Genomic DNA, 12,850 nt, shown 5'->3' on the forward strand with positions numbered 1-12,850 from the left:
TAATTCTGAACTAATGGTGAATGGTTTTACAGGTTTTGGAAGATCTGGATAAAATGTCAGTCATTCTTTGTATCTAAGGACTCCCATACCCTATTCTATCCAAGTGCACTGAAGCAGACAAATGGCTTTAATTCCTTCAACCAACACAGACAAACACTGAGGCAAGAATAAATCGTTTTGCAACCTATCAACTCTGGCTCCCTCCAAAGGGAGCCATGTCCCTCGGCTGGTTATGCTGGAGGGTGTAAGCAGACAGGTCTGTGGCAGCATAGGAGAGGAGGAAGAGAAAGAAGGACAGAAAAGAGGGCAAGAAACAATACTGTCTGGTGGCACAAAGCACTTCTACAAGCTTTAATTTAGCGATGTCATCTAAATTGAATTTCACAACACAAATGAACATATCAGTAGCTGGAAAAAAAAAAGAGCTTAGTGTAAGCAACTTCAGTATACTGGGCATGACCAACACTGAAGATGAGAAGAAACACAAAGAAGCCGTAGTAGACAATGCTCATCATTTACCTCGCGTATTCGGGGATACCAGATGTGTTCTGTGTGTAACAGTGCTGTTGTTCCATTGGCAACCGAAACATCTTGAAAACAAAAACAAAGACAAAATTTTTCTTGGAGTGACACTGATGTTTGACAGGACATATTCATTTTACTCTTTTTAAGAAGAATTTCCTCCCTGTTCTAAGTATATCTGTATAAATACCCAACCCTAAAATTCAAGTTACAACAGTATAGCATATCATACTGAAAGGTGGATTCCCTGTCGCTAATATAACCAAATTTATTCACCAACAAGAGCTCCTGGCTTCTCAGAAGCTGACTGAACTGCTGATACACACTGCTAGTCCCAGTCTCATACGAAGACCAACCTTTGCAAGCAGCTCATTGAAATGACCAATAGCAAGGTTGCCTGACTGAGGTTTTAAAAACCTAGATAAAACGGAGGCCCTTTTTCTGTTCCTAAATCAAATCAGTGGTCACAAAGTAACTCCCAGGAGCAAGGAAGGAAATAAGGACTAGAAAATTCTGCTCCTAGAACCTAAAAATTTAACAGTATTTTGAGAGTACAACAGGTCTGTCTGCTTTCCTCAAATCCCCTATCTGATCTCTTCCTGACCTTACTGGGTTATTTAAGGATCTTTGCAATCACTATGAGGAGGATAGGAGGTGGAATGAAAGTCATTTGCAGAAAACCAAAGCAGCCAGATCCTTAAAAAGCAAAGATGTTTCAGAGAAAGGATGCTGATGCAGCAAAGAGAGTGACTACTGGTGGTTCATAAAATCCACTGAAAGAAAGAGGCAGAAAAACAGCACAAATATTTTTCTATTCTGTTTCCATATTTATCAATTTCATTAGCACAGAGAAATGAGGTCCTTTACTGGTCCTTACTTGCTCTGGGGGTAGGGATGAATGAGTGGATACAGAGAGAGACAGAAACACGATCCACAGATTGGAGTATTCTAAGCTGTTTTGTTGGTTGTGTGTTCTGTGCCTGATTCCAGAAAGGATTTACCACTGCTGGGGGCAGCACATCCAGGCCTCCCTTCTATCATCTGCATTAAAGGACCCCAATGACATATGTGGAAATAACTGCAATTACCTGTGGTGTTACATTTCCATTTATCTAAAGACAGGATGGCTCGAGCAGGGGCCAGAAATGCAAAAGCACTGGCCTGAAACAGGGGTAACCTAAAAGAAACGAGACCAAAACCATGATCACGGCATCAGGAACTACCGAGGTAGTTCACTATTTGACAGCTTAACAGTCTTTTCCATAGACAAACAGCACATGAGTAAATGCAGGCACACCTGGAAAAAAAGCCCCAGTCTGCAAAGATATCCTTGGCCATGCAGCCAGGGACGCTGGCTTCTCCATTCTCCCCTCCTAATGCTCTCTCCCCAGAGAGCCCCAGGGTAGGTTCTGGGGGAGCTCTGTAGTCAGTGCCAGCACCCCAACACCAGCCCCTGACATTACCACCTTTCCCCCTGGTGGGGGGAATGCAGGCATTGGGGTGTCTCTGTCCTGCTGAGCTTGTGAGCTCCTTATTAAACATCAATGTACCTCTTCTATTTTACCATCCTCCTCCCTTTCAAATTCTTATTGGTTATCACGGGAGAAAAACCTATCTCCCCCTGTCATTCCATTTTGTAAGTCAAAAACTGCCATGAATCACTGGGTATAAGCATTAAGATTACGTTAGTTATCTATCTATTGAGAAAAAGGAAAACTGCAAGTTACAAATCAATAGTAGATAAAACATTCTGCTTAATCATAAAAAATATTCAAAAAAGCGCTTGTACCCTTATTTCTAAAGGACCCAAAAACTTGCAGATTCTGTTAAATTTCCTGCCTACGCTGTCAAACTAAATGCAGAGATCCTCAGATACCATCATTCAATTACATTCTAGATAATTCATACTGATTTTATGAGCATGGGTGCTACTCAAATTCAAAAGATTTTGTTATTTATTATTAGAGTATAATAGAGTGTTTTCCACTGGAGTTGTATTAAGGTGGCTCTAATGGGCTAACAAAGGAACTCAATCACTATCTTTAACATTATTTTGAGGGTAAAATATGAAACTAGCCCTTTGGTTTGCAGGGTTTGGAACTTTTCAGATATCCAGATCATTCTTAAAATACTCCTAAGCAGCCTTGAATCAGTGTCCTGGCCAGTAGGATAGGAACCCAGCCAGGCTCTCCTCTGAGCTGACAGTACATCCTGCCCTGAGTGACACAGTAACTGGATTGAGAAACAGTGGCTCTGGCTGAAGGACATACAGCCGCTTTACAAATACAGAGCTGGTACACACTATTCTGAGGTAGATGAGGCTCTTCCCCCATTCAGATCCCTGGGCTCTCCAAGCAGACAGGACTGTCTGTTCTTTTATTCTGTACTGATGACTGGAAAGGAAACAAATTAAACTGTGCTTTTCTTTACACAAGGAGTTGGAAAACCACCTAGTTTTATGAGTTAAGTTTCACTGGGACACAGCCACCACCCTCACTCATTCATGAGCTGTCTGCGCCTACTTTTATGCTTCAATGGTAGAGCTGAATAGTTACAACAGGGAACACAAAGCCTAAAATATTCACTGGTTAACACACTATAGAAAAAATAAAATTGCTAACCTTGACTACAGAGAAAGTATATCTTAAATATGTGAAGATATCCCAAAAATGTAGAATTTTTTTTTTTAGTAGACATTTTAAAAGTTAATAAATAGTGTTAACTAGATGTCATTAACAGAGAAGGCAATGGCACCCCACTCCAGTACTCTTGCCTGGAAAATCCCATGGACAGAGGAGCCTGGTAGGCTGCAGTCCATGGGGTCTCTAAGAGTCACATACGACTGAGCGACTTCACTTTCACTTTTTACTTTCATGCACTGGAGAAGGAAATGGCAACCCACTCCAGTGTTCTTGCCTGGAGAATCCCAAGGACGGGGGAGCCTGGTGGGCTGCCGTCTATGGGGTCGCACAGAGTCAGACACGACTGAAGTGACTTAGCAGCAGCAGCAGATGTCATTAAGAAAATCTGAGCAGATTTTGTAGCTCCAGGAGAGAAAAAGAACCTTAACAAGCCCCACACAAGTTCTTACTTTGTTCAAAACTCTGCTGGAGGTGCCTCATTTCCTCTTGAGCATCCAGGTGACCTGAATCCATTTCCCAGTCTAGTCTCTCACCCATCATGTCACACACTTGCACTCCAGGCAAGCACTCTATGTTCTTGCCTCTGAGTCTTTGCTTATCTCTTCAGTTATCAATTCATTTCTAAAGCTCCATTTCTATTTAACATTTAAAGGATACAGAAAATACCATCTCCTCCAGGAACTATTCTTGGCTCTCCTAAGGATCTATAATGCATTCCCCTACTGAGGACATTCTGGCCATGATTTCTACAAGTTACTCCCCAAATTGCCAGGGAACTGCTTCATGATTCCCTGGGGTGGGGTGGGGGGGCAGCGCTGGTTAAAAATGAACATTTCTTCATCTCACTCAGTCCAAGTCAATCAGAGTCTCAGGTGGAGTCTCTGAATGTGCATTTTGAATAATTACTTCTGGGTGAGGCTGATGCACTAGGCATCAACCCCTATGCCAGATGAAGGGATTTATCATTTTGGTCTCTTGATGAACATTTCCTGGGTGTCTGCTTGACAGGCACACTTATAAACAGATGAGACAATGGGAAAAACCACCCTTGGGCCCTTGAGGGGTTTCTGTTGTGTAAAAGAGATTATCTATCATGGCTATACATGAAGGGTAGTGAGGGAGACGGTGCAAGATGCCGTGGGAGTCTGTTATCACTCAAAGGACAATAAGTACTTTGGCCCATAAGCAAGAGGTTAGTAATCCAGGCAGAGGAGAGCAGATGCAAATGAGAGCCACAAAGCAGACCCAGAAATCCTCAAAGAATTGCAGATACTTTACTGTGGGTGGGAATTGGTGTGGTGAAGGTCAGAGGGGACCAAAGAGCAAATGCCTTGCAATTTTCTTGTAAACAAGAGGAAAACTAGTGAAGAACCTTGCTCTGAAAGGATCACTTCTGGGGAGAATCACAAAAGTTGACCTTAACTCCACAACTATTCTCAAGGCATTCCAAGAGGCTGTGACAGAGCTCTGGTTAGTGGTCCTCGTTTCACTGACTCCACCCATCCTGTGGTGGCAGTTCAGATGACCAGCCTGCCCATGTCAGGTTTCGGCCTCTACAGCTCCCTTCACAGCACTGAAGCCTCTGTACTGAAGAGCTCCCTGCTGCTAACCTGCTCATCTCCCCAAGGGGTGGTATCGCCCTGACAGTAGGAACTGAGCCTGTTTACCCATCACTGGACCCCCAGCACTAACTCTCACTTAGTAATTAATGAAGGTGCTATTGACAAATATCTTTCGAGAGGAATTTTATTAGACTAGAAATAAGAGGTTATGTCTTTCTGCCATGTTGATTTTAACTGCAAATTTGGGGGAGAACTTTTTTAAGATTAAAGGCACTGGGTAGAGAGTGTGGAGAAGGCAGTGGCACCCCACTCCAGTACTCTTGCCTGGAGAATCCCATGGACAGAGGAGCCTGGTAGGCTGCAGTCCATGGGGTCGCGAAGAGTCGGACACGACTGAGAGACTTCACTTTCACTTTTCACTTTCATGCCTTGGAGAAGGAAATGGCAACCCACTCCAGTGTTCTTGCCTGGAGAATCCCAGGGATGGGGAGCCCGATGGGCTGCCATCTATGGGGTCGCACAGAGTCAGACACGACTGAAGCGACTTAGCAGCAGCAGCAGCAGAGAGAGTAGAGAGTTCAATATGCATGGATTTTCAAGATAAAATCAGGTAACTCCGCCATGCCCCAGAGGCTGGCCGTCCTCTATGGTGCCATCAAGGAAAAGGTATCAAAATGTTTAAAAGGAAACAGTCCCACAAGCAGCACCAAGAAGGGATGAAATGCATCTGCCCAGAACTAAACCATTTAATGAAAATGAATAAAGCAAACACATAATTCAACAGCACAGAGAATATACTCTGTGCCTGGCTTCCTCCATCTACCAAAAAAGTAATCAAGTTGGTAACAAAAACTTTCATCATCAAGTAAACATTTACTTGAATCTAACCTGCAGCACAATTGCAAGTTTGGCCTTAAGAAAAGCAAAATACAATGCGTCAAAGAATATTCTTAATTGGAAATATTTCCGTACTGTTTACTACACCTACATGTATGTATGTATATATCTGCTGGACTGCTGAAAAGGAGCTTGTGGGCCTGAAGTCCTCTACCCAAACACTTTAGCAGGCATCTCTTAAGAATAAATAAATCCTTCCACATCATTGCCCCCTGCCCTGTAATCACACCCAAGAAAGGTGACATGAATTTTAATAACAAGGCCTAATAGTTAGGCCATACTTAAATTCCCCAAATTCTTTTAAGATTTTTTTTTGTTAATGTGGACCATTTTTTAAGTCTTTACTGAATTTGTTACAATATTGCTTCTGTTTTACATTTTTTGGATTTTTTTGGCCAAAGGCATGTGGGACCTTAGTTCCCCAGTCAGGGATCAAACTTGCACCCCTTGCATTAGAAGGTGAAATCTGTCACTAGACCATCACAGAAGTCTCTAATTGTTTATTAAAGTGCTTATATCCAATCACAGTTTGTACACTGCATCTGGTTATCATGTGTCATATTCAGAGTCAGGCTAAACATTTTTGGCAAAGACTACTCAGGTGTCATTACCTTCTCTGGTAGCTCAGCTGGTAAAGAACTGCCTGCAATGCAGGAGACCCCAGTTCGATTCCTGGGTGGTGAAGATCACCTGGAGAAGGGATAGGCTCCCAGTTCAATTCCTGGGTGGGGAAGATCCACTAGAAAAATGGATAGGCTACCCACTCCAGTATCCTTGGACTTCCTTGGTGGCTCAGCTGGTAAAGAATCTGCCTGCAATGCGGAAGACCTGGGTTTGATCCCTGGGTTGGGAAGATCCCCTGGAGAAGGGAACGGCTACCCATTCCAGTATTCCAGCCTGGAGAATTCCATGGACTGTACAGTCCATGGGGTCACAAAGAGTCGGAAATAACTGAGCGACCTTCACTTTCAAATACTTTTGGCAAAGACTGCTCAGGTGCCGTACCTTTCTTATAGCATCACATCAGGAGGCCTGTCAGGCTGTCCCATGAGGTAAGAAAACTTGGTCAGGGTAGTGACTACTGGAACTCTCCATTTTAAAAGTACCTCTTCCTTTTGTAATGAATAAATTATCTATAAGGTGATTCTTAAATTGTACAAATACTATATTCTCACTAGCTTATTAACATTCTTACAGTGTGGCTTAAAACCTATAATTTTTAATTTTATCATTCCATTGATATTAATTAGTGTCTTTTTGGTTTGTTTGTTTGTTTTTAAATGCTTTTATTTATTTGGCTGTGCCAGGTCTTAGGTGCAGCATGTGCGATCTAGTTCCCTGACCAGGGATCGAACCCAGACCCCCTGCACTGGGAGCTCGGAGTCTCAGCCACTGGACCACCAAGGAAGTCCCTTTGTGTCCTTTTGTAAAGAGCTTTTCTTTTTGTCCAAAAAGAAAATATCATCATAAACACATGGACTCATTTTTCATTCAGTTTAATAACACACTTTCATGACTATTCCTTTTAATATAAACTGTCCCAAATTTGCCCAAAGCACCACAGTTCCAGAATTATACCAATGTGACTACTAATAAGACTACTAAGTTTAAGGTTGAAGCTGAAACTCCAATACTCTGGCCACCTGATGCAAAGAGCTGACTCATTTGAAAAGACCCTGATGCTGGGAAAGATTGAGGGCAGGAGGAGAAGAGGACAACAGAGCATGAGATGGTTGGATGGCATCACCGACTCAATGGACATGGGTTTGGGTAGACTCCAGGAGTTGGTGATGGACAGGGAGGCCTGGTGTGCTGCGGTTCATGGGGTCGCAAAGTTGGAAAGGACTGAGCGACTGAACCAAACTGAAAGTTTAAGGTTTCTCTTTTTTTTTCCCTTTAGAATATATTTCATTCAGAGTGAGCATAGTACTATGTTCTAAAGTCTATGAATTAATTCTTTTCCCATGTGGCCAGCAATTTGTCATAGGTTCACTTGTTTCTGTTTGTATTCAATTTTAGGATTTGTGTTTCTTCATCCTTTTAGAGTTTGTGTTTTGAACATGTTGAATATTTTATAGTTTTAAAATAAAACCATAAAACATATGGTCACTCCCATTCCTATCACCTCCACCCTCCAAATCTCACTTATCATTAACCATTTTTATTAATTTCTAACTTATCCTTATTTCTTCAAACATACACACTGTTTTACAACTTGCTTTTTCCAATATATCCTTAGAACTTACTCTATACCAGTTCAAGAAGCTCTTTCTTATTCTTTCTCAGAGCTGCATTCACTGTGATGTATGATAGTCTCCTACATATGGGCATTTAAGTTGTGTTAACTATTTTGTCATTACAAATTACACAGCAATAAAAAAACTTTCTGCATTTATTTTGCATTTGTGGGAGCATATCTGCAGGGTAAATTTCTAGAAGTAGGACTGTTAGATCAAATGGTAAATGCATATGTGCTCTCAATACTGTAACACCCCTCCTCATAGGGACTGAACTATTTTCACTCCTGACAGCAACGTGTAACAATGCCTGTTCTCCTACAGGCTTGTTAAAATTATTTTTGTTAATCTGACAAGACAAATTGTGTCTTAGGGTAGATTTAGTTTCTGAAAAACTGAAAGTGTCAGTCACTCAGTCATGTCCAACTCTTTGAAACCCCATAGACTGTAGCCCGCCAGACTCCTCTGTTCATGGAATTCTCCAGGGAAGAATATTGGAGTGGGTAGCCATTCCCTTCTCCAAGGAATCTTCCCAACCCAGGGATCAAACTCAGGTCTCCTGCATTGCAGGCTGATTCTTTACTGTCTGAGCCACACACTCCTGAGAGCAATGTGTAACAATGCCCATTCTCTCAGTTTTGCCATCAGAGTGGCTTGTCCAAATTATTTTTTGTCAATTGACAAAGGAGACAAATGGTGTCTCAGAGTAGATTTAGTTCGTACTTCTCTTATTATAAAGTTAATTTGATCCTTTCCTATGATGACGGGCCATCATACATATAGCTTTTTTGAGAATTGTCTATTTGTGTCTTTTGCTTTTTCTATATATATATATTTTAACTTTGATTGTAAGAGTTCTTTCTATATTAGACACGTTGTTTAGTTGTTAAATTGTGTTCAACTTTTTTGTGACCCCATGGACTGTAGCCTGCCAGGCTCCTCTGTCCATGAGATTTACCAGGCAAGAATACTGGACTGGGTTGCCCTTTCTTTCTCCATGGGGAATCTTCTTGACCCAGGGATCGAACCTGAGTCTCCTGCATTGGCAGGCAGATTCTTTGCCACTGAGCCATCTGGGAAGCCCCAATTAGAGATATTAGAACTTACCTGTATTACAAATATTTTCTCCAGTTTGCCATTTTTAATATTTTTTACAATGCAAAGCTTAAAATTTTAAAACACTTAATGGCATTATATTTTAATCCTTTTATTGATTCTAGAGTTTGAGTCCTATTTTAAAACTCTTTCCCTACTCAAGTTATAAAGGAATTCACCCTGGTTTTATTCTAACAGTTATATGGTTTCACATTTCTTGCATTTGGATTTCTAATCCATTTTGAGCTGATTCAAAGAAAACTCTTAACTAAAGGCAAGTCTAACGTTTATCTTCATGTCCATAATATTCTGGTCTTATATGTAAATATAAAAATTATATGAATTAGCTCAGTTAACACTTTCAGTTAGACACACTACTGGGGAACCTCAGCAGAAAGCAGCCAACTGGCTACTCTTCCAGCAGGAGGCTTTGTCCAGACAGAGCACAGGAATTTAGGGGGCCTGGCTGGGTCCAATTTTGATAACCTCTTTTTCAAGCATAATAGTATTAACTATTTCAAGTCAAAAGTTTATTACATTACTTAAATATCTAGTCAGTTACAGAGAAGCATAAGGGAATTCTTTGATGCGGACGATGCTCTATCTATTGGTTGTGGTGGTGATTAAGTGACTGTACACATGAGTAAAAAGTCATCTAACTATGCACAGGAAAAAAGGAAAATTTTACTCTGTGTCAATTACCCTTCAATAGATAGACTTAAAAAAATTTTGTCTACAAAGTGTCTTTCTTGGAGGAGAAATGGGGGGGATGATTCCTTAAAGTACTAGAGTTATGTCAAATAGTTACAAAAACACAAAACTAAAAATGAAAAAGAAAAGAGCTTCACTCTGGGTATTTGACGAGAAGCTCTATCTGTGGCTCGTGTGTAGTGCTGCTCTATCCCGGTGCAGCTTTTATCAGGCAGTCCACCTGCCTGAAAAGGAAGGATAAAAGGGAGAGTCAGTGGGCCATAAGGAAGATGTGCATTTTAGAACATGTTGGAAACATAAGGGGCAAGTGAGACGTCACAGTCAAAGAAGAAAGACTGTGGGGAACTAAATTCATTAACCCCACATATAAGAGGACTTAGTCTCCTAGTCATCTGAAGCATCAGAAATATTAGCAAACAGAGAAATAATATGTTAACTGAAGAGGGAGACCACTCAGAAAAGCTCGAGCTGAAGGAGTTCACCAGTGGTCATGTGGCCAAGGAGTGCACTCAACCCCTGCTGTGTCATCAAGCATGAGCAGCTCCATTTGGTGTCCCAGGGCAGGTGCACCCTCATCTGCCTCACCTACACACCCTTCTGAGGGGCCACTAAAATAATAAGCACCAATAGGCAAGTGTGGACAGGTGCCAGATATTATCTTATTTGATGCTTACTAACAACTTTATTACTATTACCATTCTGGAGAGGAGAGAAGGGGTTTTGAGACCAGTCAACTAGCCAAAGCCACACAGCTGAGGACTTCCCTGGTGATCCAGTGGTTAAGAATCCACCTTCCAATGCAGAGGATGTGGGTTTGAATCCTGGTTGGGTAACTAAGATCCCACATGCCAAAGAGCAACTAAGCCCGCTTGCTGTAACTACAGAAGCCCACCTGCCACAACAAAATATCCTGTATTCCTAAACAAAGAGCCCTCATGCCGCAACAAAGCTCCAACGCAGTCAAACAAATAAATGTTTTTAAAAAAGTAAACGGTAGAATGGGAGTGATGTCACCTCTGAAGCCAAAGCCCCACTATACAGCTGGTGAGGGGAGCCAGGCAAAGCTCCCCTCTTTCTCCAAGGTAGTGACCTCTAGTTTTTCACTGATGCCCATGTTTTTAATGTACTACCTAAAATTTTTTGAGTTAAATAGTATATATATATATATATATATATATTTTTTTTTTTTTTTACATGGAGGCAGGAAAAACCTACAACTTGCTATTAAGAACCTACTTAACATGATACACTCACTATCATCTATACAGTAATGCTGGCAAAAATATTCATTCTGAATCAACCATACCTTTGGGCCCATCTCCCAGTTTAGAACTGTGGAACAAATCAAATACCACCCCCAAGAACACAATTAGACATATTCAGACCATGGAATGTTCAACAAGACAACTGCCCTGGACTCTTTAAAAAGAGGATCATGTATTTCGATTTTTAAATTCTACCTATAAGTGGAAACATGATATTTGTCTTCCTCCATCTGACTTATTCACTTAGTGTAACATGCTCTAGGTTCATACATGTTGTTGCAAATAGCAAGGTTTCATTCTTTTTTATAGATGAGTAGTATTCCATTGTGTGTATATATATGTGTGTCTGTGTATATATATATATATATATAAATATATATATAAACCACATCTTTATCCATTCATCTATCAATGAACACATAAAAATCAAAATAAATGAACAAACATAACAAAACAAATAGATTCATAGATACAGAAAAAAACTGGTGATCATTAGAGGCAGAGGGTGGAGGGGATGAGTAAAACATGTGAGGGAGTTAAAGAAGTACAAACTTCCAGTTTTAAAACAAATGTCGCTAGGATAAAATATACAGCAGGAGTCAATAAATAGAATAATCACAATTTTACAGTCAATAAAGATTGTAATAATTTTGTATGGTGACAAATGGTAACTAGACTTACTGTGGCAATCATTTTTTAATGTATAGAAATATCAGCTCGGAACTGACACAGTGCTATAGGTCAAATAGACTTCAATTTAAAACAAAAAGGTTGACATCTTCCACTATGATAGTGTATTTCTCTATTTCTTTTTATAGTTCTGTTAGTTCTTGATTTCTACATCTTGAGCATTGTTGTTATGTTTATGTATGGTTAGAATTATTATTTATCTTCCTGCCAAATAAAACCTTTAATCATTACGTAAAGAAAAACTGGATCATGTGGAAGAAATATGTATCAGACCACAGAAACACAACAAATGCACCATACAAACTTAACTGGATCCTGGTTCAGAGAGGTGGCCAGAATAGCCATAATAGATATTTTAGATACAACTAGGGTAATTAGATGGAGAAGGCAGTGGCACCCCACTCCAGTACTCTTGCCTGGAAAATCCCATGGACAGAGGAGCCTAGTAGGCTGCAGTCCATGGGGTCGCTAAGAGTCAGACACGACTGACTTCACTTTCACTTTTCACTTTCATGCATTGGAGAAGGAAATGGCAACCCACTCCAGTGTTTTTGCCTGGAGAAACCCAGGGACGGGGGAGCCTGGTGGGCTGCCGTCTATGGGGTCGCACAGAGTCGGACACGACTGAAGTGACTTAGCAGTAGCAGCAGGGTAATTAGATATAGACTGCGTATTAGATGATATGACTCAAATTTCTCAGGTGTGGTAAATAGTTACACAAGAGACCCTCATTTCTAGGAGAGTATTTAGGAGTGAGGCATCACCATGCTGCCTGGAACTCTCAATTAATTCAAAAAGTTGCATATATACCCCAGCACAAATACATATACAGAGAAAGAATGTGAGGGAAATCCCAGTCTCCCATACCCCAATCTAACCACTGCATCTCTCCATTTTTCTAAATATCATCAAGTTAAGAGTTCAAAGCCTCCAACTTGAGATCTTGAAGTATCCTGGAGCCACCCCCTATAGTTAGTGAGCACACAACATGTACCAGCCCCGGAACCCAAGGAGGTGAAAAACAGGGGAGCTTCCTCCTCAGGACAGACAACTCTGTTAGAGGTCAGGCTGCTGTGCTAGCTACTGTCTTAGCCAAAACCCTACCTTTTCTCAGCAAAGGAAAATTCTGTGAGTCTCCAGCAGGCCTGTTATAGCCAGGAGAGGCTCTCAAGGAAAGGGCCTCTCAGCCCGCAATTTTTTCTTTTTCTGGAGAGCTGACAGAAAGGACT

At 41.0% G+C, this 12,850-nt stretch overlaps 1 protein-coding gene across 5 annotated transcripts in view; it reads right to left on the reverse strand.

The window, feature by feature from the left end:
* Positions 1–12,850, reverse strand: part of SLC23A2 (solute carrier family 23 member 2) — a 150,612-nt gene that overhangs the window by 43,122 nt on the left and 94,640 nt on the right. For all 5 annotated transcript variants that reach the window (XM_055544219.1, XM_055544216.1, XM_055544217.1 and 2 more), the window contains 2 exons: positions 1,611–1,699; positions 520–590 (listed from right to left, as the gene is read on the reverse strand). In XM_055544219.1, coding sequence (XP_055400194.1) covers positions 520–590; positions 1,611–1,699 — 160 coding nt within the window. The remainder of the gene's footprint in view (positions 1–519; positions 591–1,610; positions 1,700–12,850) is intronic.

This window comes from Bubalus kerabau, chromosome 13, assembly GCF_029407905.1.
Source record: "Bubalus kerabau isolate K-KA32 ecotype Philippines breed swamp buffalo chromosome 13, PCC_UOA_SB_1v2, whole genome shotgun sequence".
Taxonomy (NCBI): Eukaryota; Metazoa; Chordata; class Mammalia; order Artiodactyla; family Bovidae; genus Bubalus; species Bubalus kerabau.